The 27320-nt window shown below is 40.4% G+C and overlaps 1 protein-coding gene across 1 annotated transcript in view; it reads right to left on the bottom strand.

Annotated features, from left to right (window-relative positions):
- The window catches only part of cspg4 (chondroitin sulfate proteoglycan 4), an 87812-nt gene extending 61956 nt beyond the window's left edge, over window positions 1–25856 (bottom strand). Inside the window, exon 1 of the mRNA XM_011475870.3 lies at window positions 25720–25856. Coding sequence (XP_011474172.1) covers window positions 25720–25783 — 64 coding nt within the window. The 5' untranslated portion in view covers window positions 25784–25856. The remainder of the gene's footprint in view (window positions 1–25719) is intronic.
- Between the last annotated feature and the right edge of the window lie 1464 nt (window positions 25857–27320).

The following is a 27320-nucleotide window of genomic DNA, read 5'->3' as shown; positions in this document are numbered from 1 at the left end:
CACGCACCAACAGAAAACGAACCGCGCCAGGAGTTTTGATCTAAATCATCCAGCTCTCACCGGGATGCTACTAAAAAGGTCAATTATGTTGGGTTTTCAAGTTTATATTTGTTTTTCTTGCACATCAATTCTCTATGTGGAATTTGTCACTTTTCTGTAGTTTTCCCATAAAGGCTGGCTGCATAAACCTGCCATTGCTTCCCAAAATAGGGATTTATCGCGTTTCCATCTGGCTTATTTGGAAGAATGAAGAGGATTCGAAGATCGCGTCTTTCCATTCTTCCTTTGACTCGCAGTAATTAAAATAATATGTTTACTTGCGGATGAAAAAAAGGCCAGGGGACCTCCTTACCATCTGCAGCATATCTGATGAACTACTCGGTCTGAGCCTGCATGACAGAAATACGCAGATTCTCTCCTGATGGAAAAAATCAAACCGCTAATGAAGGAGAAAATCTGATTTTACAAAAATCTAAATGTCGTGGAAGCAGGATTACAGTTTTTCACCTGCAACGCTTTTGTTCACTTCAACTCCCCATTTGACTTTGCAGATGGAAAAAAACTGCTTACAAAAACCCCCTTAATTTACCATCCAAACTTCACAGGCTAACCCAGTTAAAAGCTATCTGGGTGTAATTAAAATTTGCCAGGATTTAAATACTTTCTCGAGTGCGCATGCGATCAACCCTTTTGGGAGCTTCTTGGCCTAATCTGAACGGCTGAGGAGAGCGTTCGCTCCGCTAATGGCTGAACACGTGATTTCACAGTTCCCAATGCGATTATACTCTTATTAGGGTCAGACATTCATAAATACTCATTAGCACCCCCCCTTCTCATCGTGTGTGGGTGATATCACTTTTATCTCATTTGTTGGTTACAGCTCTCTTGATTCCAGTGACTCAATCCCTTTGAAGCAATTTGTAAGCAGGGGAATGCTTGCATCCACACCTAACCCAGGCTGAAGACTGAGATGCTGAGAGCCGGGCTGGTTTGATGATGTAAATATTTATCTGGTGCAACTTTAAGTAACTTTGAAGCATCAAAACCGGCTCGATTTTCGGACAAATGAAAAGCTAATGATTTCGGAGTTGCATTTAAAGGCACTGAAGGCACCGAAAATACAAACTTCTCGCCCCTAAAAACTTCAAATCATTCTGAGTCTTGTGAATGATGATTAATATTAGGGGATATTTATATTAAATATTATATTAAAAAGAAAAAGAGAATGCCTGTCCACTTCTACAAGTCTGCTGCAGATAGACCGTTTCAGTTGTGTGCTTTATTTTTTAATGCATATCTGTGTCCAAAACCAAATCAGACATTAGTCCAACCTTTCTCAACAAACTGAAACAGTGGAGGCGTTAAGGTATCCAGGTATACTTCTCTTACACCAGGCCAACCATTCTTGTCATTTATCCTTGGCTGGGTACAAACCAAAATGAATGATTTCTCCTTCATGATCAATTTTCTAACAGTTGGCACTTCTGTGGATAGAAATAGACGCCATCTATACGTCATTACCAAATCCAAGTCCCTGATTGATCAAAGTTCAACTTCCTGCACTGTTTGTACATATAGCCCAAAAATGGTGATAGAAACTTGTGCAGTGACGCGTGAATGCGATGTTTTGAATGCAGAACCTAAAACAGGGGGATATTGGCGCGTTTACATAGACTTTTCATTGGAAGTGGTCGCTGTTGAGGGCGGAGCTTATCACCATTTAATGGAGTCCATTCTGTGTATTTTCTTCAGGTCTAATTTTTCATTTGCTATACATTCTGACATCAGGCTGCTCTTCACAGACGTCCAGCTTTCACAGGACAAATTCACATCATTTGTAGATCCCACAGAGAAAAACAGAAAACACACTGTCCTCACACGGTTTTCACACAGAACATGAACACGCATTAAAGCTACCGATGTAATTGCAGCAAGACAAATCAGAAGGTCACAGACTGACTCATCCACTTGTCTTCAAGCTTCCCATGGCCAAACACACAACCTCCCACCCCACCTCCCACCAAAGCACACATAGGATCTCCGTTTCCCTGTCACGAATTCCTCCTGGTGAGGAACAGACGCTCCCGCTTCAGTATATGTTAGTGGCTAGAAGGTGAAAAAGGCAGGGATGTCAGCTGGAATTCCCCAGCATGTCGTGGGTTAAAAAGGCCATTTTACAAAAAAGGCCAATGAGGTGCCCTTGAGCAAGACGTGTAAGCTGCTAAGAATAAAGGGCCTAATGACATAAAGATCATCCAGCATGCATTCCTTCTGATGCTTTAATCATGTTTTTGGATGCCTGTTGTGCGACAAAGCTGCTCCCGCTTACCACTGTTCTCATGAAGTTCACGTTCATCTGCAAAGTCCAGCAGCTGCGGTTCTTCAGCTGTGGTGAGTACCAAACTAAAGAGCGCACATCAGAGTTTACTTTAAGACTACACACGCTGGCGCAATCAACACAGTGTTGTGTGGCTTGGGATGCGGACTGTGTTCGCTCTTCCACACTATGTTTTGTCCTCAAACTCTGCCAGACGTTGAGGTGGTTTTTGGAGCAAGAAAAAGAAAGAAAGGCTCTTTTTTAAACCTTTACAAGCCGCAGGCCAACTGCACTGCGCAGAGGGTGAGGCCGACCAACTCAAAGCAGCAGAGGAAACTACCTCCCCCTAAGAAAAAAACCAAACCAAACAAATGGCACAAGTTTTCATATGGCTACTGTAAAAGGAGCCTTTGTGTCCTCAAAAATCTGTTCCAGCCAATGCTTGACGAAGTGCTGCAGAGGGAAAAAAACGGAAAGAAAGACTCAAGAGAAAGTACGTAGTGTTCCTAAAGTGGAGGGGGATTTTCTGGTGAGCAAAAGACGTGTTTTGGTGGAAAATAGATTTCATTTTTGGATACGTCTGCTTCGATGTTTCACCACAAGGCCTTGGGAAAACATCAGGGAGCTGTTTCCAGGAGCTCTCCCTGCATGACAGGAGCCTCTTAAGGTCTGCTTTTGCATTTAACTCCATCTGTTATCTAATGGAGTGATTTTGCGCCTTCGGACAGGCGTCTCCAGCTCCTGATTCAGAGATGAATAAATCCCTGCAACTCATGACATTAGCTTTTGCCATGATCCACAAAATTATATGTCTGTGACTTCTGAACTCATGACAGGACTCTGAAGTTCAGAGCTACCGGGAACATGCAATCAAGCTGAAGCAAGAGATTGCACCCAAATGAAAGGGTCCATGTTTGTGCTAAACAGATGTAGAAATACAAAATTACGCAACATCCTCTGGGGTCGTGACTGCTGACAAATGCTTACAGTCTAGGTTAATGTGACGCAGCAGGAGGTCGAGTCTTTTCAGAACACCCAGCAGTGGTCCTGTAAATTCTTCAAGTTAGATCTGTCCCTAAACTGTGAGCTACAGTCTCTGAATTAAGGCTAAAAAATTTGTTGTAAAAATAAAAAGCGTTAAATACTGGATATCTTTCTTTTTTTTTTTTCAAAAATCAAGCAACTTTGAACATATAATTTCATAAAACCAGATATACAACATTGAGATGAAACAAAAACAAAACTATAAAGGGGGGTTATTTTAAGGTGAAGTTCTTGAACCAACTATTGACTATACTTGAGAACTGGACTGAGTGGGAAGTCACCAATAGAATATGGGCTCCAACCAAGTGAAGTCAATTCGGTTGCTGTTGATGGAGCTAGACAACGTCAGTAAGCACTGATTGATCTGAATTGGTCCGAGTCGTTGTTTCTATGGCAACCACTCTTGCAATTCAGGAGTGAGCTTGTTCTGAGTCCTCACCCATACCACTTTAAAGCAGGCTTCATGAAAACTGTCAATCAAACATTTTGAATGTCTAACGTGAGACCCCCTACTTTAATTGAGGCCTCTGATTGGTCAGATTTGAACTTGAATAATTGCACTACAGAATAAATATCATGAAGTAAATAGGATTACCAAGAACCTGTTAAAAAAAAGGGGTCAGAGCAAAAATGGTTATTCTGACATATAGAATGACTGACTAATAGCTATTTATTTCTCTATAGAAGTCTATAGGGTTTTGGCTTCTTGGGACCAGCAGGTACTTCCTGTTCAGAATGCAGTCTAGTTCTCTTTTAAAGTCAATGGTAGAAACACAGGAGTCCATTTGATTCTGAGTGAGGTTAATGCAACACAATATAAAATATGTGAAAGATCAATAATTTCAAATACCTGCTATGAAACATAGCAGTAGGGATATAATGGTTTGGGCTCATTTGGGCCACAATGTTTTGGTGTTCACTTTAAAAAACATAGTTACTGCCATTTCCTATTAATTTACCTGGTATTTTTTTTAAAGTTTACATCAGTATTGTAAAGAGGAAAATTCCAGGAGGCGCTCTAATGAAAAAATGTGGATCAGCAGATAAAGTACAACACGCCCTGGTTAGTCTGAAATAACAGATGAGCAAATGGTGTTGCAGTTTATTTCAGTGTAACACAGGTAGTGAACCAAAGTCTGGAAGTAAAGCAAGATGAGAAGGAAATAGTGCAAAATAAAGGAATAAAAGACGATCACAGAACAAAATCAGAAAAAGTGCTAATGTAAAAAAATTTTTGAGGCTGAGAGGCTTGAAGACATGTAGACATTGAGTTTTTGTCTCCTTTGAGCATTTTTATTTTCACCATCCATTTTAGGAAACTCAATTCCCATACAGTTGAGTGCTTGTGTTCACTCATAAAAGTTCAGGTAAAAAGGGACCAAGTTACAACTGATCTCTTTGAATAGTTTTTAGTTTAGCCTGTGAATATTCTAGTTTTCTTTGATCCTGGAGAACCCAAGAATAAATTTCGTCAGGGCTTTTAAAGTTAATTTGTTTGGTAGAGATTTTAGAAAATTAGAATAAAGTTGATCCCAGGGGTTCTGCAGGTTTAAATGAACAAAAAAACAATACTGTTTACTGTTTTTGTCAAAAACCTAAGGCAGGAACCCCCGGCGGGCTGCCTTGGCCGGCACCTAGCAGCTGACTCTGTGATATTTTACACTTGCTGTTATGCAAAGACTTGTTCCTAAATCCAGAATAATGGCTTTCTGCAGTTCATATCACCCTGAATCCCCTCTTTTGAGAGGCAGACAGATGGTTTGGGGCCCTCTGAGATTGTTTCCAAATGACCTCACTGTAAAGTGATGTGACTCAGGAGTCAGCTGTGAGTTCAAATGCGGACCACCATCAATAGTTTATGACGTGCAGTTGAGAGGAGCCTGTGAAGGACGGCTCATGTCAAGGTTAGACAATCATCTCCTGTGAATGTGACACTAATACTGAACAGAATCCATCCTGAAAGTCAGGAAACACTGGACTGCAGCAGGAGGAAGACTGTTGAAGCTCTACAAATGGCTGGAGTTCTAAATGGATATAACGCAATGGAGTAAAAAGATCAGATAAGATATGATTCTCCAGAATGGGGAAATTTCCATGTTGCAGCATTACAGTTAGCCATAAAGAGTTTGATATAGTATGTACAGTTTAAAAAAGTACGATGTATTACATATTTACACAATCTTACACAGTTAAGTAAAAGGAATTGCACCATGTGTCAGAATAAAGCAGAGTATTATTCTTTTAATAAGTAACAGATGGAATACTAATAATTATCAGTGGATTTACTGGAAACAGCTCTTTTGGATTGGAAAGACCTCTAAAGAATTTTTTATATTTTTGATGAATAAAAACTACTTGAATGGATTATGAATGCTGAAAAATTGTCTTCAAAATAAGGTCGATATTTTTGTGCTTGACCTATAGTTTAGAGATGTATCTACCATATTTTCCGATATAAGGCGCATCTATAAGTCTTTTTTAAAAAAAAGAAAAAACAATATCACATTTTATAATCCGGAGAGCCTTTTTTATGGATAAATTCGGGTTGTGTTTACTGATGTCAAAGTGATTTTCAGAGGTAGATGGCTGTCAAAAAGTCAGTCAGGTTTTGTTTTTACAAGTCGCTAACATGTAGCATTGTTGTCGTGTTTTGTTTTTTACGCCTTTCCTTACAAAGCTGGGAGTTGGCGTAATCACATTAATGTTTGTTTTAGTGGTATCAGTCTGTTTTTTTGTTTTCCAATTAAGGGTGGGAGTTACAGGTCTTGTGAATATTCTAACTAAGATCAATTCAATTCAATTGATTTCCAAGATTGATTTGATTCACCAGAGCCTGGATTGATTCGTTTTTTTAATTATTCTTTCGATCCACTGTATTCGATTCGATTCAGTTTGAATATCCAGAATGTAGACATATTTGTAAAGAAATATAATAATAATCTCTGTCTCTGTCTCTCTTTCTCTCTCTCTCTCTCTCTCTCTCTCTATATATATATATATATGTTTTGAAGATATTCATATTAATCTGATTCAGTTTCACATAAAATCTATTAGTGAAATAATAAACCAATTAGATTGTTAACACCATTCAGTGTTACATGGCTCCAACAAAAATATGCTGATCATTTATTAATGGTGCCTCGCTATGATTCCATCGCCCCTGTAGTGCGGAAAATATTATATATATATACCTTAGACCTGTAGACATGAGATAAAATGGAAACAAATATTTAAAAAACGGATTCTAACATGTGATGTAACAGTTGGAATTTATTAAAGTTTGACTTTACTTCTTGGATGAGAAGGTTTGGATTCTTTACAGCAATGTCTCCAGGAAACGGTTTGCTCGTCTTCCCACTATGTTTGGGTTGATAAAGCTTTCTCTAGTTCTGCACAGTGACATCCTGCTACTGATATTCCACTGAAAATGTGTCTTTTTGGCTGTTAAAACAAACCCATTATCCATCCTCAAAGACCAAACACGATTACTATTTCCCTTCACAGTCCTACTTTTCTCAGGACTCCTTCTATCCATAGGTTGTATTATTACTATATCAAAGCTTCTACTCCAAAATCTAATGCTGAACTTAAAGATAAATAGTTCTGGAAAAGAGAAACCACAGCCTATGAAAAGTCTGAGCACTGTTGACAGCAGATATATGAGCTTGAGGTTGTGTTTACTCTGAAACCAAATCTTTTGCTGAAGAGTGCAGCCGGCAGCCATGAATGTTATGGCAGTCTGCAGACTAAAGGATATCATGTTGACAATTCACATCCTTGATGTGGTGCAGGTTCACACGGTTCTGCTGGTTTGTCCTTCCTGCTGTGAGGAGCAGGAGAGGCACAGGATAAGACACAGCCTTCATGTTTATTGTAGCACATTTAAATTTGTTGTTGATATTCCATGGTTTGGAATCAAGCCCCCCCCATTTTGTTCCTGAGTGTCAAGCAAATCTGGAAGCTACATGACTGCAGTTCCTCAAAAACTCACTAGAGGCTGGGTTCAGAAAGGAAAGGTAACTTTTGCTGAAGTCAAAAGGTTTGGACCAAAACTGCACACATGTACAGCATGGTGTTAATCTTTTCTTTCAAGTTATCTAGTTTAATTTTCTATTGTAGATTTGGATGAATTGTTTTTGAAATGATTCAACTAGATGAATTGAGAATTTAAATTGAGTAAGACAAAACATTTCTAAAAAACTAAGTCCAGATGATGTTTTAAAACTTTTTTTTAAAAATAAAACCATACTATTTTTGTTCTGTTAAGTGGTGTAAACTCCAATCGAAATGCCCAAACATGCTTCCAGCTTCAGTTTAACCGTTGAGAATCACGCGAGGGATGTCAGAGATTATCTGCTCGGTGTATATGTGCATGTTACTGTTGCTGCTTTACGTTGATTGGGTGTTGAAGTGTTGATATGCAGCATTCCACTACTGTGCAGTGTTGCGTATCAGTGCGAGGTTGCTTTACTACACTTTAGAATGTGCTGGAATTTTATTAGTTGCATAAACAGTTGAAAAGTTACGGCAGTCGAAACAATGTAAACACTGAAGTTTAACAAAGGGTTAAATATAGCTTAGACTTATGCTAAATACTGGAAAGCTAAAAAAGATGGAGGCAGAACATAATCATCTAGAAAACAGCAATACTTAAGCAATTTAACAGATGTGGCAACCTCTTGGATTAGTATTTTGCTACTTTATTTAATTACCAATCAGGTATATATGGTGTAGAAAAAAAATCTATGAAAAGGGAGTCATGTTTGAACTTAAGCAGCTGTTTTGCATTTCATTCCTGCAGCTTTCCCCCTCTAAAACTCTACATGAGCTTCCAAACTGCCTCAATCCAGCTCAATGACAGGCAAGGGAATGCTGACCTGCATGCACAAAGGCATGTGTCTGCACGGTCCTCTGGCAGTGCTGCTGAATTTCCACTTTCCAGAGAGAAAGCGGTTCTTTCAATAGAATGCGGACTGAATTTAATGTCACTTTAAAAGCAGGCCTGTAAAACACAGAGAAAATACACACTAAAGACAGGGAGTGGGTGGTTGTTCTAGAAGTTACTTCTCAAGTTTGAACTGGAGGAAGAAGGGAGGTTACACCTATCAAAACATGTCTTCATTTTGCACATGCGGTAATTTTTTTTCACTAGCTGAATGCAGGGGTGGCAATCTGAAGTGGGCTTGCTTCTCCTTTCAAAAAATATGATGCTCATTATCAGCCACAATCAGAGATACTTGAATCAGGCCTGATTTATTTATTTATAAAAATGATTGACACTGGGTGTTTCATCTACTGAAACAAGTGCAATTTATGCTATTCTAATGTAAATGCTTCAGCAAGGCAGAGACTCCTCAGTGGCATTAATCGTTGCATTGGGTTTATCACTGGCAAACAGGAAATGTAATATGTTCCGCTTTCAGCAGCCGAGAAACCATTTTTCCTCACAAGTAGCTGCGTTTGGATTACACAGTCACTTCACTGCAACAACAGCTGAGAAAGTTTGTGCTGAGTCTTCCACCAGAAAAGCACCGTGTGATAGATTACAGCAGGCAAATCTTCAGCAGCGAAAGAGAAGAAAAAATCTAAAAAACACCCCAGTACTATTACAGTCTTTCATTTTTCTGCAACTGTGATTGATTGCATCAAACTCTTTGTGTCCTTGCAGCTCTCTGAAACCATTATCCTTCACGTAACTGATGAGCTGTCGGCGTTGATGATGTCTTGCACAGCGGAGAAGATTCATTTTGTTTTTCTGGAAAGTTTATCAAGTCTGGTAAAGATTTTTTTGTATTGATAGATAGATATTCTTGTCCCCAAAACTTGGATCTCACATGTCAAAGAGCAAAAATAGCAATTTTTTTTTATTTTTCTTTTTTTACTTTTACTGGTTTCTTTTTTGGTCTCTGTGGAGAAGAGTTGCAGCAAAAGCATGTGTCATGACTCCCCACTGGACAGTCACTGGAGCTTTGACCCATTAAAGCCATCTTCCTTACCTAAACCTCCCCTTATGAGACTTAGACTAATAGCTGATTATTTTTTCCCCCCTTAATTTGGTGATGAAAAAACAGCTGGTCGTCTTATTATGAATTCATTAACAGGTGGGGAGTCAAAATCCCATTTCAACAGTTCAGGAATACGATCCATTTAAAGGAAGTGTTCATGAAACGTTAACTTAGTTAACTGGAAAACTGTGTTTTTCAGTTTTTCAAGCAATATTTAAAGCAATATTTCTGCATTTTCACCTTTGCAAAAACAAAGTTCTACAAACTTGTTTTAACTGGTTGACTGGTTGTCTGCTCTTATTTATTTGCTTTTCCTATTCAATATTTGAATTTTAAAGACCTACTCTGATAAAAAAATTAATACATTTGGTTTTGGTTTGTTTAACATGCTCTTGTGGCTTTTTTATAATGATGGAGGACAAATGTTAAAGTAGCATTTCAGTCAGACAACTCATGCAGAAAAGAAAATGTATTCACATATTTCTTTTTGTTTGGCAGAAGGCTCTGTTCAGATACATAAAACAAAGATCTCCATAGAAAACTTTGGGTATTAAACTACCCCTAACGGAGCTCACAGGTAGAAGAGCTAGCGGAAATGAATGAAGAGCGATTGGACCGCACACCTGGAATTTAGGTGGGACGCTGAACAGGTGAGTTGATTAGACTGAACCGCCAGCAGGGAGGAGTAACCAATTAAAAGCACTGCTCGAGTTGCCTCCCTGAAATACTCCCAAAGTCGTTCATTTTTGAGTATTTCTTTATTTAAAATTGTTGTGAATCAGGAGTAAGGGAGAAATTGTAGTTTGAAAAAGATCATATATGTTATGCTGAAAATGCACTGGGCTCCCTGCAACAGGGTAGGGGGTGGGGTTGGTCCACACTAACAGTCCCACCTACAACTTAGAGGCAAATTTCCAATGGACCACTGCAGCTCTGCCAAAACTTTGCTCTAGAAAACTACACAGGTTTTTTGATTTTAGCAAAAAAAAAAAAAAAAAAGAGCATAATTATAGTTTAAAAAACCCCCACTGGGGACGCTTTTAAAATAGCTAAAAGCATGATTAGAGTCTTTAAAATGTTCTTTTGTAAACGTTGTTAATCTTCCCTTCAATTACGTTATTTACTTCGTTTTTTCTGCATCCATAAAAACTAACACTTCTGAATTTAAGTTGGTATTAAAGCCTGAATGGCTTTTAGCAGCACCCTCTATAACACATATGTCTGAACTTCCTTGTGTTCATGCAAGTGCAGACCCACATGTGGTATTTCTCAACATGAAATTACTTAAACCTAAGCATATAAATCAGATAAAAATGCCCCTTAAAAATTCAAAATCTCCATCTAAAGAGTTTCCCCGGGATGCACTGTGGTTCACCAGCTCCTGTGTTATAGGGTTAACGCTCTTTAAAGTACCTTAATTCTTTGACCGCTTGCACAATTAACCCAAGTCTATCACATTCTAAAATCTGAGAAAAGCAGCTTTGCACTGATGTGCAACACTTTACAACTATAAATTGTTATAGTGCACGTAGAGAGGTCAACTTCTGATCAGAAGATTGCAAGTTCAGTTCCTACCCTGCCTGGCCATGTGTCAAATTGTCCTTGGGCAAGACACTGAATGCAGCTTTGCTCCTGGTGGTTCTAGGTTGGCGCCAGTCTTCGACAGCAGAAACGCCATCAGTGTGTAAATGGGACTGTGACTGTGAAGCACTTTGGGCCCTACAGCAAGGCAATAAAAGCGTTATACAAGTATCCATCATTTGACATTTTCAGAATCCGTTGGAATTACATTGCCCGTTGAAATGGTCATAGAGCAATGGTAATTCAGAGAACGTGTGTCATTTCCTGTCACCGGGGACGGCTCCATAGTTAAAGGGTTAAATGACCAAACAAGGACCAAGTGAACAATCCAAAACCCTCCTGGTTTTCTTCATGTTTTTCAGTTTTTACCTTCAGAGATTTGCTGTAAACTTGTTTTTGTTGATCCAACTGTTAAATTGTTTTGAATTTTCTTCCTTTCAGAACACTGTAAAATACAAAATGTTATGAAGACATAGCAGTTTGGGCTCACCAAATGTAAACTGAACAAACAGTATTTAGACTATGGTCATTGCGGTCAATTTGTACAATAGAGATCAATCCCAACAGAAGGTCAGGAATGCTTTTTTGGCCGTGAAGACACAGGGCGCTCCGAGGTCACATATGGTCAGCTGCTTTTATGTTCCATGGGAGACCATCTCCCATGGTCAGACGCTGACACAAAGTGGTGTTTCAGTTTTCCCAGTCACCACAAAACTGCTGGTTGTTTTGGGTTCCCAGTGATTCCCCCCTATCATTTGTTTTTGTTTGTTTCATCTTTTAGTCAGACATTCAGATTCTTCCCTCACATTATTGCAGCTTTCCTTTGGCAAAGAAAACGATTCGTGTCTTTATTTACAGCTCTGTAGAATTTATGAAACTTGGGTAATGCCTGAGGACATGTAGAGGTGAAGAAAGACCTGACATTCCTGAACAACATTGTGCAGTAGAGACCTAACGAACACAATGGATGAAGCGTCCACAGCTGGAAAGGACTGAGTTGGACAGGAAGGAAGACAAATATTGGCCATTTTAAATAAAACTTTTCTTTGAATAAGTAATGAATTTTTAAGTTATATGTATAAGGTAGGGTAATGTAGAAACACCACAGAGTACGATGGATGGTTTAAAATCTTCAGCAATAAGTTGTGAGGGAACCTTTCTTAAACTTGTAGATGTTAACACTTTTACATCAGAGCCAAAATAAGAGACGCTCTTTGACATCCTGTTACTCTTATGCGATCAAAATGATTTCGATGATTCTGACATTGAGAAAAGTGGCTTTTCATATCGGTTTTGCACTGGTATGGAACATGTAAAGTGTTGCACAGTGGCACAAAGCTGCTTTTTTCTGCGACAGAATCTGCTGATTTACAGTGGCTGGTTTTCATCACTTCAAAATCTGCAACCACAAAATGCGTAAACGGTTGAAGAGTTACAGTACTCGAGAGAATGTAAACTCTAGAGCTAAAACTATTGTGTTAAAGGATTAAATTGAGCAACCTTAAAGGCTAATTTATGTTTTTTCAACTCCACAAAAGTGATCTAAGTGGTTTCATTTTTTTACAGCTCAAAAAGATAATAGATTTGACAGCGTTCAAGCTAGAATGACAATGGACACCCATTTTTTTAGGTTATTTTTAGAACTTAATGTTGTGTGTGTAGATTTTGTCATTTTTTTCCCTAGACCTATTTTGATGCACAGTTGCATGACTTGTGGTGGCACCATGTGAACAAGTTTTGTTGTACTTTAGATATTGATTGCATTTTCATGCTTTGAAGACTCCTCATGTGCCCAAATCTTGTGTTTTTAAGTGGTATTGTAGTAACTTCTTGCTTACATGCTTACATTAAATAAAAAAACAACTACCTGTGTTACACCTTTAATCTCATATTGTCAGTTCACACTGCACCCTTACAAGCAGATTATTTTTGTACTGGAGTTCATTTTTGAGTAGGACTTCAGTATCACAGATCCAAAAACATGAGACATGTTGCAGAAAAGCAGCTCTACTTCTACAGCAAAAATGAGACGCAGGCTGTGAACAAGCTCAAGCTTTAGATACTAATCTACGAAAAATTACAAAAAAGTAGATATGTGTCATCAACACCAGTCTTTGTCAACCTTTTCTGGAGTTAAGGTAGACCTAGCAACTGAAAATGTACAAAAGAGAAACTAGTCTGTTAATGATTTACCAGTCCCTTAAGGATCTGACGTGCATTTTTTTGTAATTGTTATAGCACAAAAATCTTGAAGTTGCTTGGTCCAGTTCTCATATACAGTTAATGGTTATTACACTGTTGGATATTTGTGTATTTGTGCGCTACAGTTGACAGGAAGAGATGCTGTTACATGAATCTAATGAATCATGGAAGATGTAGTGAAAAAACAGTACATGTGCAAAATATCTTGATCGTATCAATGGTCGGATTAGAATTTAACCGTGTACATGGGCCAAGAAAACCTTTTTCCGATTAGAACAAGCGTTGACATGCGCAGCACTTTCGGTTGGAATAAATCATTTGGGCATGCGCAGTTCTGTTTAAAATACCGGAAAAGGAAATGAGTCCCGCTGTAAACAAGCTGAGCTGCCACATGCATATAAGTAGCAGCTCGGTAATATACGAGGTGATCATCTAAACGTTCTTTTTTTAATGTTATGAATATTATGAAGCGCCTGTTCGCTCATCATTTTATTTTTAATCCCTGTGGTCAGTGCTTTTACGTGGAAGAAGGGGGCTGGAAGAACGGTTAGGAGAAGGCTAACATGCGCTAACAACAACATTTAGCCTTTGATGAACATAAAATCCATGCGGGAAATGCTGCAATCTGCATCTTGGCTGCACGCAAACATGTGGGAATAACATCAGCCTTTATTTTGTCGGGACACAACTGGAAACACAAATCTACGTGATTGTTTGAACAGTTTCTAAGGACTGAGCGACATTTCTGCTTTGAAAAGCTCACACAGCTCCCCAAAGCCGCTGTGTGGCGGTCCGAGCTCTGCTCGGAGACGGTAGACATGGTTGTCCTGAATTCGGCCCCCCTCGCGAGGGGTGTCAGAGAAGATGGAGAGGGAGAGGCAAGGAGCCCGCTGGGCAAGGGCAGAGCGTAGAGGCGTCCGTGCTTCGCACCGGGCCTCCGCGGATCAGCCGGTCGGCCCTGTTTGAGCTCCAAAGCTTTTTCTGGAGCGAAACATCCGTCTATGCATGACGTTAAACCAGAGCAGCAGTGACACACGATCGGAATGTACAGTTTACTTCTAACACGATCGGATAAACAATCGGCATAACCCACCTATCTCAATCAGAAAGAAATTTTGATGTGGGATAGTCTGATCAGGGCAGTGTATTTCGAATGGCGTGTTTACATGACGCATTTTTCAATACGATCAGGCGTTCTTTCAGATTATTTTTGTCCATGTAAACGCAGCTACTGGCTATGATGCCAGTCAGACTCTTTAAGATGTAGCATTTTATGCACTTTTTCCAAGGTCTAACACCAGATCCTGCAGGAAGCTACACTGCTAAACATCTTTAGCTGTTTTTTTGGTTGCAAATAAGGGACTTCATGAGCCATGTCTGCACAGTGACGTGAAAATGCTAACCCCATGTGATTGGTTAGATTGATGACATGTCAGATTGAGGCCTCCAAGAGTGATTGACAGTTAAAGGGGCAGAACTTTTTCCAAAATGAGAGCAATTGACCAAAATTGCATTAAAGTCCCGGTCAAGTCAAAAGTGTCTCTAATAGGATGCAAATGAATACAAAGAGAAAAGTATTTTATGATTGTTCATATTCCTAACTAACTGGGGAGCAGAGCAGTTGACCTCTGATTGAAAGATCGCTGGTTCAGTTTCTGCTCTGCCAGCCTATGTGTTGAAAAGGCCTTGGGCAAAACACTGAACCCCACCTTGCCTCTGGTGGTTATAGGTTGGTGCCAGTGTCAGTGTGTGAATGTGTGTGTGCATGGGTGAATGGATCTGTGACTGTAAAGCGCTTTGGGTCTTCTAAGAAGGTAGAAAAGTGCTTTACCATTTACCTACTCAGAGTGAAAACTTGTCCTGTGTGGATGAACACAGAGCTGATATCCTGGCATTTGTTTGTTTTTGGACCAATTAGGTGAAATTGAGTGTTTTCTCATGGCACACTAGTGTTCAGAGACACACTGGTTGAAAAACTCTGATCTAAACTCTAAACATTGCAAAACTCCACAGTCTGGATTTCTTTTTCTGAAAAAAGTGAGGAGAGACGGAAAGCACTGAATCTAAATGGTGGAACCTTCTCTCAATATCAATAAAACACAATTTCTTTTAGCTCATTTTGTAAAATGTGTTCAGTTTTGTCTCCTATTTCATCCTCTCTTCACCCTCCACTCCCATGTGTTGGGCATCTCAGCATCTGCCATAACAAATCTGTGTGAAACCTCCCTCCACAAAGAGCTCGACTGTGTAAAGTTTCAAAGCAGTGACGTGTGTTTGAGCAGGCCCCTTGACAGGTCGCTCCTTTATTCCAGACGGGCAAAGGGGAAGGAAAAAAAAACGAATTCTACGGCCGCATTATTTCCTCTGGTTATTTTAAGCTGTCGTAAAAACAGAGATGACGACACTTGCTCTGGCCTTTTAAGACTGAAATCTGTGTGAACCACAGCACATAAAGAATGCATGCCCTCACACACAAACAACAACAAATAAACCCTCTCCACCCTGAGTATCCCGTCCCCCTGCTGCCAACCTCATTTGAGGCAACATGGTCTTTTGTTGGGTCTTCAGCTATATTTATCTGGTGCAAGCTATTCCTGTATGTCATCCACCAAATGCTGAAACTGCTGCTATCCCCAACTCCGCTGATCCTGTCTGAACCCAGCCTGTAATGATGCCGTCTGGCCTCAAATTACTCAGAGTGTTTCATGCTCCCTCCGCGGTGTTGATGAAGATCTTGAGTGGGACAGAAGCTGGCACTGCTACGCCTTCCTATCAAGCGAGGCTTGAAAGGAGGCCCTCCCAAACTGCAGTCTTCTACTGTCGTTCTGTGGGGGTAGCGGAGCGCAAACCGCCGTAGCGGCAAGCCGCGATAAAAGGGGAGCGCATGTTTATTTTACATTGTAGATAGCCCTCCCTGTGAGAAATCCATGCTCTCTGGTTTTTGTGAGACTGTCACAAGCGCCCTCAAACTTAGACACATTTCAGAGCTGCAAGTTCTCCTATATCACCACCAAAATTGTGTTTTTGAGGTTTTTAACTTTTGATATATTGTTTTTGATAATAGAGGATATATTTAAATAAAATCATGCTCAAATTTACATTTCTGTTAATCTATTTATTAAAATCAGTGTCAATCAGGAAAAGAAGAAATTGTTTTGATTTAAAAAGAGCTTATTTGTGAGGGATATCTAGGGGGTATGAGGGGCTGTAAACAGGGAGCTCCTAGTTTTGGGTGATGGGATAGGGGGTCTGGGTTGCTCGCACCACAATTTAGAGGAGAATTTTTAATGAACTCCTGCTTAACTGCAGATACTATGTCCTAGAAAATGACAGGTTTTTGGATTTTGGCTAAAAACAACATACATGTAATCATAATTAAAAGACGATCGGAGATGATCGGAGTGGGACTTTAAAAACTCGTAGAAATTTATATTGACATCTTGGACATACACAGTGATTAAAGGAGGAAAAAAGAAGTTAGTCAGATCTGATGTCTCATGATTAGCCACTGTAGCCTTGTGCTTCTGAGTCATTTCCCCCCGGGCCAAAGGAGACTCCCGAGACATGCAACCCATTACGTTTTATTTAAAATTGAGTCATGTGCAAAATAAAAAAGACTTCTGTCTCTGGTGATCACAACAGTCCCTCAACAGAATAAAGCTCTATTCATGTTAGATTCAACACATTTTTACTAGAGGTACCACACAGTGTTGACTTGTTTTCATTTGATCAGTATGGGTTCGCGTTTTCAAGTTCTTATTGTTCAAAGTTATCCGAGTTTTAAGAGACTTTGATGGTCGGGAGAAATTTTTCTAACTGCTGCATTGCTGCCGTTTCATCTTCATGAGGACGAAGATTGCAGGGGACCCATTTGATTAAAGACTTTGTCTTGTTTTTTCAAGCAGATCTACGATAAATCAGCTCAAACATTTATGTTCACCATGCAGGGCCCTCAGCGTTTTTTGTTTTTATACTCTGCTGTCCTCAGCGGTGATTTCTTGACCCAGACATATCACATGTGAGTTATACAAAGTAAAAACTGTTTCTCTGTCTTATTCAAACATAAAAATCCTATCACATGATTATTTGTCAACTGAACTCTTGGTAAACGATCAGGAGAATCTCAGCAGTCGATCATGGGAAGAAAACAGCTAATGAATGAGGGTCCCTTTGTGGGAGAAGATTTTTTTCGGCTTTAATTTATACTCTCCAGATAAGAGAGACAATAGCGGCTGGGAATGAGTGCATTCATCTTCAAGTCGCTGATGAAACAGACAATTCTTGAAAAATAAAAAAAGGAAAAATAAAAGTCTAAAAAAAGAAGGAGCCCACTGAGGCGGCTCCTATCGAGACATCTGGTCATGCATAATTCCTGCTTATTGAAAAGCTTGGCAGTTCTGTGCTGATGAGAGTTTTCTCTGGAGTTTTTCCGTTTGGGCACTAAACTCCCCCAACAAGCCTTATCAAAAACAAACACTAACAGCTCAGTTCGGAATATGAGCCATTCTATTCTTAGGGCTGAAATGGATTAGAAATGCGGCGCTCCAGGTTGTGGCCTCACTGCAGCTCGAATGCATGCAGCACTTTCTTCTGCTTATTATTGTTGCAGTGGATACACCGTGATGGAGTGGCGGCCTGCCTGTGATGGAGAAGCTCAGGACTTCACCACAAATAACACAACATGTCTCAACAAGTAATTGAAGTGAATCAAAATAAAATAACATATCAAATACAACTATTTGTAACTCTAAACTCTAATTGAGTGGTATTGTATGGTCGGCAGGCGCTACCGCATTCCTTTTCACCTGCCCTAACTGGCTGAGCTGCAACTTCAGGCCCTTCACTCTACCCTACCCTAGTCAAACCTATATGTCCCAAATTCATGATAAACTTTTTCAAAATGTTGGCTTTTTGTTGGTTTCATTTCCATAGCAACCACTTTATTTTTTGCTTGCCTTGGGGTGACAAACAGGTCTGTGTAATTTTTAGAAGAATCCACAAAAGTAAATGTTTTGATTTCCATAGCAACTGAAGTTTTTTTTTTTTTATTAACCACGCCAACATTCTTAAGATGTTCTTACTGTGTGTCTTATTGTTTTGTTGTTTAGTTAGGGATTCATTTATTACCGTTTCACAATATTCTGGTAAAAAAATGTGTGAGCAAAAGGGAACAACATTTTTGTGAGCTTGCTATGCTCAAGCCATTCAAACAACTTTTAAGCTTTCCAGTGATGCTCAAGGAATTACATTTTTTTTAATTCAAAATCGCTGCCTCTTCTTGAGGTTATAGAAACTTTGGTTGTGGTTGTAGACTTAGCTGGTGGAGTGTGTGTGAAATTTTGTGAAGATATTTCCACACTTTGCCACAAAATCATAGGTCCTGTGGCCATCCCATATTAATTTTAAAACTATCTGTGGATATCCCGTCCATGGTGTATTGGTTTCGTTCGTGGAAAATTTCAACTGTTATGATGTCATAATTCTTATGTGGGGTGTCGTTCGCTACACTCAGAAATTCTTTTTTTCTCCGTGTACGGTGCAAATTTTGTTGATTTTTTGAGTTTGTGGCAGGGGTGACATTTTCACTCAGAAAGAAGAATTGCAAAAACATTCTGGGCCTTTCAGTGTGGGACTGCTGCTGGACACAACTAACAGTCATCAATGGATTGTTTAGAAAATTATGACTTTGCCCTCAAAAGCAATGTACTCTTGGCTGTTTTTCACTTATTCCTTCTCTACTTGGGCTATTAAAGGAAGACTTGAGTACCTCTGGTTGCATTAAACTGTGCTGTGGCCATCGAGTTAATGTTGAATTTTCTGCTTGTTTACTCATGCAGCCCTAATTTTATGCTGCTGCTGCTGTAGGTACGACTCTGTCCTTAGCTCCGCCTGTAATTGCATAGTTACTGGGTAATAACAACAATCCTTAAGACCAAATTGCCATTTACGGTCCATAAATCTGGGTGTAGGCCATCCATCACTGAAGGCCCCCATCGCCCCATTGGAAGCTTAACTGATATACATGAGCCTAGGGTAACCTTTGACCTTCGACATGCAGACATGGCCCATACCCACAGAGACTCCTTTGTGTACACACTCAGAGGTAAATAAGGCCTGCGTGTGTGGGCCATCCTCCCAGTCTTCACTAAACATAATCTGAGCATTGCTCTCAACAGACAGCATCCTCAAACCTCAACCCGTTGCCAAGGGTGTGTATGTCTGTTTGTGTGTTTGTAAGAGATGAGGGACACATGCTTTTTGGGGATTTTAGCACCACAAAAAGAGAAACGGAGTGCTTCTGCTTTTTGAAAGTCATAACTTCCCATGATTCACGGGGAAAATCTCCATCTGAAGCATCTGCTAAAGCCATGAAGGACAACCTGAGAGTTCCTTTGCGTGTTCCATCTACTTTATCGAGTGTTTCTGTCGCACATATGTTGATGGATGGGACAGCCTTCCTGGAAGTTGTGACTACTCTGCAATGAGATGAATTCCCACAGACAGTCTGACAACAAGGCCTCAATTAGCCAGCTTAGGGGTTTTGGGGGGGGGGGGGGGGATGTCGCACCCATTCTTGATGCTGAATTTACCATCTCTGCATCACACTTTAGGTAAGTAATCAGTATGTGTGGGTCTAATGCTACCTTCACACTGGGGATGTGGTGTTCACAATGGACTATCGCCACCCAATACTACCGCATGTACCCGCTGTTGAAAAAGGCTACTTGTTAGAGGTCGATCTTGCAAATCTTACTTCATACGTTTTCTTTTGCAGGTCTTTTCCAATATATGAAAGACTTGGTGTGCTATAATTCCAGCCCGCCACACACTGCAATTATTAGTTTCTCTTTCAGTATCAATTTTGAAATGATTGGCATTTCCATGAATGAAAAGGGACGCCATCCATACATCACTACCAAATCTGAGTCCCTGATTGGTCAAGGTTCAACTGGTTTTATGTTCAACACGCATGCAACGGCAATGTGTTTTGTACATGTGAAAAAGTGGCATCTGTTACATTTGTGTTCACTTGTGTCTACTTTCTTGTAAATGTATTTCTGTTCTGCTGACCTTCTTCCTTTTCAGGCCATGATTGGACAAATGTCTCTTAAGCTGCTTGGCAGCCATTTTGAATAATCAAATGGGTGCATTTTGACGGGGGGGGGGGGGGGGGGGGGGGTATCTGGTTGTTAGTTCGTGTTAAATAAAACAACCCTTTTGCAGTGGTTTAGACCAATTGAGGTGAAGTTATATACGCAGAGGTGTTTGGTCAATGGACACAGGCTGGATGCGAATGGAATGTAATATTGAAAACACACTGGCTGGTGAAAATGAAACCCTTCAACTCCCAAAAGACTTAGACTGGTCACCATAGCAGAACCGCTTTCTACCACTCTGTTATAGTACGTAGAGCCCAAAAACAAACTTAAAAACTTGTGTGGCGATGCGCTGAACGCGAGAGTTTTGAACGCAGAAGCCCGAAACACGCATTTACTTTTGTTTACATAGACTTGTCATTGAAAGTGGTCGCTTGAACGCACGGTGTAGTAGAATAAACAACTCAAATGATGAGTGGCATACTCAAAAAAAGCAAAAATAATCAATATTTTGAGACTTCGATGTCAATATTTTATGTTCTTTCCCCAAATTCCTTTTAACTTTATGACTCTGCAGTGAGTCTGTCTCCCCATGATGCCCATTTGGTAATCTAACCTCTCCCCAAGGTTAGTCACGAAAAGTGCATGTCCAAATGATTTTTAGAGATCCTTCAGAGTCTAGAGGCATAATGTTTGACTTTGCCCTGTCAAAGTCGCTGTAATCAAGCATGTTCAGGTACTTTCCTGTTCAATCTGTCTTCTAAATGAAGGCTTTCAGATCGAGCAATTTTGCTAAATTGAAGGCTGAAATTTATCCCTGTGTAAATTATTTCAAGGTTTCAACAGTCGCTTGATAAGGATCAAGCAGCTGTAGCAGCAATTATGTGAAGTAAATAATGAAACGGGCTGCAGACATCTCCTGTTAAAACCCTCATTTAATGCAGCTTGGAGCTGAGACGCGTACCCGACTATATCAGTTCACCTGAATAAGCATGAGGTGGTCTGGTTTCTGCAGACACCTTTAATGGGACAGTGCGGAACCCCTGCTACAGGAATCAAACCCTCTGTAGAGTTTTTTTTTCTTTTGCAGTGGCTCCACAAATTCTTCTGCAGGGTGGGGGTTAGGCGCAATGTTCCTGCAGCCAACTTTGGATTCCTGCAGCAATGTTTGCTTCGGGGCCAGAATCCCCCGAAATAGTGAATAAACCATGACACTGAAAGTTTTCTCTGTGGCAGGAAGAAACAGCAGGCGGCTAAAAGCGAGAACGTTAAATGATGAGAGACATAATCAATATTGATAGCCTGACAGGCGCATAGATATTACAAGTTTCTTGAAGGTTGTTCAAGAAACACGGATCATTTTTACCTTTTATTTTATGACTATTAAAGACTTAGTACGATGAAAATTGTGCTGTTGGTGTTTTTAACCTCCCTTTTAACCTCCCTCCTTATACTGATGACGGAGAACAAAAATTAAGAATATTAAGCTCAAAATTGCATTTCTGAGTATTTCTCTATTCAAATTGCTTTAAATTAAAAGCAGGGAAAAAATGTCGTAATGAAAAGATTATATTTGTGACGTAGAAAATATGCTGGGCCTGCCACAGGTTCCCTGCTCCGCCTCATTGTGGAGGACTATAGATCCATGTTCGTCTTGGTTTTCGTCATCTGAGCTGACATTTGGATCAAAACTGTACAGCTGGATAGCTCTAATAATGCTCACCATGCATTTTTGTTGCACTGGTAATGTTAGGTGTTTCAGGGGTTTAAACAGATAGCTCAGTTATGTGTGATGGAAAGAGGGGACAGGGTTGCTCTTCACCAGAAGTACCGCCAACAACTCAAAGGCAAAGTTCTAATGAACTACTGTCACTCTGCAGAAACTATGTCCTAAAAAAATCAACACAGGGTTTTTTATTTTATTTTAGCTAAAACCAGCATAATTATGATAATAAAGACCTGGGAACACAGAGTTAACAACTTTTTAAACGCTCACAAAACTGAGGAGCGGGATGGAGGGATTTCATATGGAGAGAGCAGAAAGGGAGCCACCAGTTCTGCATCCCAACTATAAACAGTCTGCATTTCTTGGACGTGCCCCAGCACCCTCGCCTTCTTCCCTGTCCTAACACCATATTGTGTTTAGACTAAAAGGTGAGTCCAGGGTCACACGTTTGTGGGAGCCAGAGCGAGTGGCACAAGACTCAATCTCATCCATTTCCCAATTTCCCATCTCAAATAATGCACTTGTTAATTATCTGCGCACACACTTATAGTTACATGATACTCTACCGCTTTCAAGGAGGACTTCTAGATCGACATATCACAAAGCTAAATCTGACTTTGCATTTGTTTTTTCTTTTGTTACGGAGACTTTGACCCCAACGGGAGATGCTTGAGGGTAACAGCAAAACAAAAATAAAAAATGGGGTGGGGGGGCCAAATATCCATAGAACACTCACAGATCATGAAAAATGGATGTTTTGGATGATTAATGTCATGCACTGTGGTAAATGGGTGGGGCTTTCGATCATTTTTTAATTTACTCCATTGTTGAGTCTTTGTTTTAAACAAAAACCCAAAGGCTTTAAAGTGAGCCATAAATCTAACAATGCTTTTTTTTTCTTTTCGTAGAGGGTAAAAGAAGTCAAATAAGAGGAAGGTTTAACACTCCAGCCACAAACTAAGCATCTCTTTGACAATGCATCAATTATTCAGCTGGTTTACGATTTGGAAATATTTGCTCAGTCATATTTTTTCCAAACTTTGGTACAGTGGGGGGCAATAAAAACGACTTTAACGGCGGCCGAAGAGACTCAGAGCTGCAGGGTGTTGCAGAGACTAGGAACAGGAAGACGTCATGTCCAATTTCAGATATGGCCATGATAAAGTGAGCATCCCTTCGACTGGAAAAATTGCTCTCACATGGCTGCTCAATGCAGAGACATTCAGCCTGTCTGTTTCAGCAGCAGAAAAGATGTCACAGGAAATTCAACGACAGATGGCTTTGCCGTGTTTCTGAAAAACACAAAGTTGTCTCTATGTAGAAGAAATTTTGGATGCCAATCTGGTCAATAGGCTTCCAAACACTGGGACCTGCGACATTTAAACTCATCACAGGAGCAAAACCCTGTGAAAGCCCTCTGGGTAATCTGTGGAGGATTCTCTCAACAGCTTGTGGTAGGTATTTTGTGGAGCAAAGCGGGGGCCAAAATCTAATCAGAGACTTGGTACATCTGGTCAGCATTAGCATTTAGCTCTCCAGGGTCACTGAGTGAGTACTGTTCACACTGAGGCAGCTAGAAATGTGCCAACAGATAATTAGATAAGCAGAAACTGTTCCTCTGCATGGCTTTTTCTTCTTTCATCCTTTTCCTTTTCCCTTTGATTAGAGGAACATTTGGTCTCAGATCTGTGAAAAATGAGTCCTGCTGCATCATCTAACTAGTCAGGTCTGACATTAATGCAGGCGAACTTCAAGATCTTCTGCAAATTGCCACTGAATGCCGAATGCGCTCTGACAGCTGCAAGCTGGCTGGGAGTTCTGCAGAGTCTTCAGCTGATGTGTCACCATCCCAGCAGCCAGTGGGGCTTATCTGTAAATGAGCGAACAGAGGCAGGCTGCTCTTTTCATGCCTGTGATGAACAGATCACAGTGCAGAAGAAATGGATCCAACACCTAGACTGAGATAGTTCTGTAGACTCAAACATGTGAAGTGTAGAGATACATTTCACATAAGACACACTTGAAGAGTGAACCATAAAAAGGTAGACAAAAAAATAAATTAATGCAGTTCCACCAACTGGCCAATTGAGGGCAATATTGCCCAGAATAGGTTCTAACCAGAAAAAAAAACACCTTTAATAACAAGACATTTTTCAATTTTTTTTAATTGAAGTTCCTCAAGTTCACCCAACATAATACACAGCTCTCTTGATGCCTGAAATGAACTGTGAAGCTACATTCACACCGCCATCGACAACATGCATTCAAGCGACCACTTTCAATGACAAGTCTGTGTTAGTAAGTAAGCACACCTAAACACACGAATCTGGCTTCCACATTTAAAACTCTTGCGTTAACACGTCGCTACGCAAGTTTCTACAACCGTTTTTGGGCTCTACCTACAAATCCCACGATCACTCAACACGAATAGAAACTTAATTTAAGGACGAAGATTGACCAATCAGGCACTTGGATTTGGTAGTAACATATGGATGGAGGCCCCTTTAATTCCCCATGTGCAGTTTGTATTCTGTGACACCAAGTCTTTCATATACTGGAATAGAGCTGGAAAAGAAAAAGCCTGAAGCAGGATTTGTTAGATTTGCAACTGTGGTGCTCTTCCAACTGTAGATGGTGGACATGTGCTAATCAGTAGAAAAAGAAGAAGAAGAAGAAGGCCCTCCCTGCTTGTCCATGTTTGAAGATACCATAACAGAGTTCAGTATCAGTTTCCTGGTAAAATGATGAAAAGATTTCTTCGTAAATTTGCTTCCAATTGAGACAATCTTGCATTGTTGACTGCTTCATCTAAAGTCCCACTCCAATCATCTTCTGATCCATTTTCAAAGCGTTCCCAGTGGTCTTTTATATAGTTTTTGGCCAAAATGTAAAAAACTGTATCATTTTCTAGAACACAGATTCTACAGAGCGGCAATAGTACATTTAGAAATTCACCTTTGAGTTGTGGGCGGGACAATTGGCGCTGAGCAACCTCGCCACCCCTTCCTGTCACTATAATATTATATTATACATGTCTTCCATCATAAGGAAAATGCCACAAGAACATGTTAAAAATACTAAATTCAGGTTATTTTTTTTTCAGGTCCAAATGGATGAGAGAATATAAAGTAATTGAGTTTTTAAATCTTTGTTTAGAAACACTTCACCCCACTCATTAGACAACAAGACAAACCCATGTGGCAAATCTGAAGAGGGTGTGCGTGTTACACTCCAACTCCAACTCTATGGACTCTTTGTATTGACCTCCACTGTGAAGCAGTGAGCTCCTAAAAAAAACCCAGTTTCATTCCTCCACTCAAGCCAGATGAGGAGTCCTGCCTTCGTCCTCAAAGAGCAATTCATCGCTCCTGCTGAGGCTCCTCAGCTCAGAGCTGCAGCTTCTTTGGCTTCGCTGCCTCCTGCCTTTCGGGCGACCAGTCCTCAGCGCAAACATTCTCAAGAGTAAAATGGATGTGGAGGTTCAGCAAGGCTGAGAGACAACAAGGAAGCTTTGAGAGGAGAGAGCGACAGATGTTTTCTCAGACTCTGGCCCCTGGTGTTGGGTTTCATACTAGAGAGGGAAGGGGCCATCACAGCAAATGAACAAGGAGCAATAAGAAAATGAATGAATGAAGATGTGATTAATACAGCTGGACAGCTTCAGTCAGGGACAGAGATTTGTTTCCCTTTTGACAGAGGGAAGCAGGAGAAGAGGACACTGACAGAGGGATTTGCAGTGGCACTTACCTCCATGACAGGGGCCTGGGAGGGAGAGCAGCACGGTCAGGAAGGCACAGATGAGAACTCTCATGATTGCCTCGTTGGAAGTTAAGTCCCCCTTCTCTCACGTTAAACACTCTCCATTCAGAATGGGCTGAATGAGTTTCCAGCTTTGGGACCTGCTGTGGGGTTCTGCTCTGCGTGGAGGGGCAGGGACGGGGCGGGACCTCTTCAGAGACGCCCTCTTTTTTTTCCCCTCCTCAGGGCTTCAAGGAAACACACTGATCTTTCTGCTGATCCAGCACTTAAATAGTTGTGACCACTTTAAGAAACAGTTCTCATATTTAGGTTTACATCAGCTCCTGCAGCCACACACCAACACGGCCTTTCTTCTTTCAGGAACTCCCATGTGGGTTTGCATGCAGCTCTCTCTTTCTCTCAGTCTGTCATTACAGCAGCCCTCACAGATCAGCAGCTGCTGTCTGCAAGGGTAAACCTTTTTACTTTTAATTAAAACCACATCAGGTTGCCTAATTCTCTTTCAATCAATGCCCAGCTCCTCTTGTTTTCTGTTCCACGAATCTGAAGCTAATTACGCAGCATCCTCAGGACGGCTGCAAAGGTGCAGAATCTGGCGTCAGTCTCACTTCTTTAAGTGAAAGACAGGACTCACATGGAAAAGTCTGACTGCTTTTCTGACCCAGGGTGAGCAGATAAAGACTTTAATTGTGGTGCCCGCTGCTGCTGATCCTTCCCCCACGCTCAGGTCTCCCCTTCATTTTTTTCCTGATGGCACTCCACCTGAGGATTTTCTAATTTGATAATAATATTAAAGCTCAAATTCACTTTCGGAGCTGGAACGTTCAATTTTCAGCGCTCTCGCAGCACAGCCAGCCAGCTGGCAAATTATTCACGATTCGTACTGACAGCTGAAGTAGGAATACAATTAGAATTTCCATAATACTTTCTGATTCATTGTTGACTGCAGCCCATGACGTTCAATTAGACTCTCTTTCAAGTGTACAAACAACTCTTCAGAGAAGATCAGCAAAATAAATGGGATAAAGAAAACAAGTCAAAATGATGAATGAGTTGGAAAAAGTGGGTTTGAACTGTCAGTGGATTTTTGGGAGTTTTTCTTCACACTTGTTTGAGGGGGGAATGAGAACTTTTTCACATACTCCCTATCAATTTCACACATTTATCAAACGCATGTGAAAATGTTACCAAAATTACCAAAAAAGGGAAAAGATATATGCATGTTAGTTTGTGCTCATTTGTGGAATCTGACAATCCACTAGAACCAAAGTCTGAGCATTACACCTCTACCCCAACACACACCTCACCTGACATCTTGAAGCCCAGATACACAAAGCATGGTAGCAACAGATAACTACAGTATTCCCTCCCTTGTTTATTCCAGAAGTACTGTTTTAAAAATAACCCCTAATAAGGTGAAATCTGCCAAGTAGGATTCTAGGTGTTTTAAGGCTGTAAAACCCCTCACTGCACACTCTATACTTTTTCACTGGCAGACATGAACATTTTCACACTTTTTTCAAGAAACCGTCTTACAGAATGCTTCCACCATACCAAAGTAAAATGTGTTGTACCTGATGCTGATACAT

Source organism: Oryzias latipes, chromosome 6, assembly GCF_002234675.1.
Source record: "Oryzias latipes chromosome 6, ASM223467v1".
NCBI classification, from domain to species: Eukaryota; Metazoa; Chordata; class Actinopteri; order Beloniformes; family Adrianichthyidae; genus Oryzias; species Oryzias latipes.
This window is presented reverse-complemented; position numbering and strand designations above follow the sequence as displayed.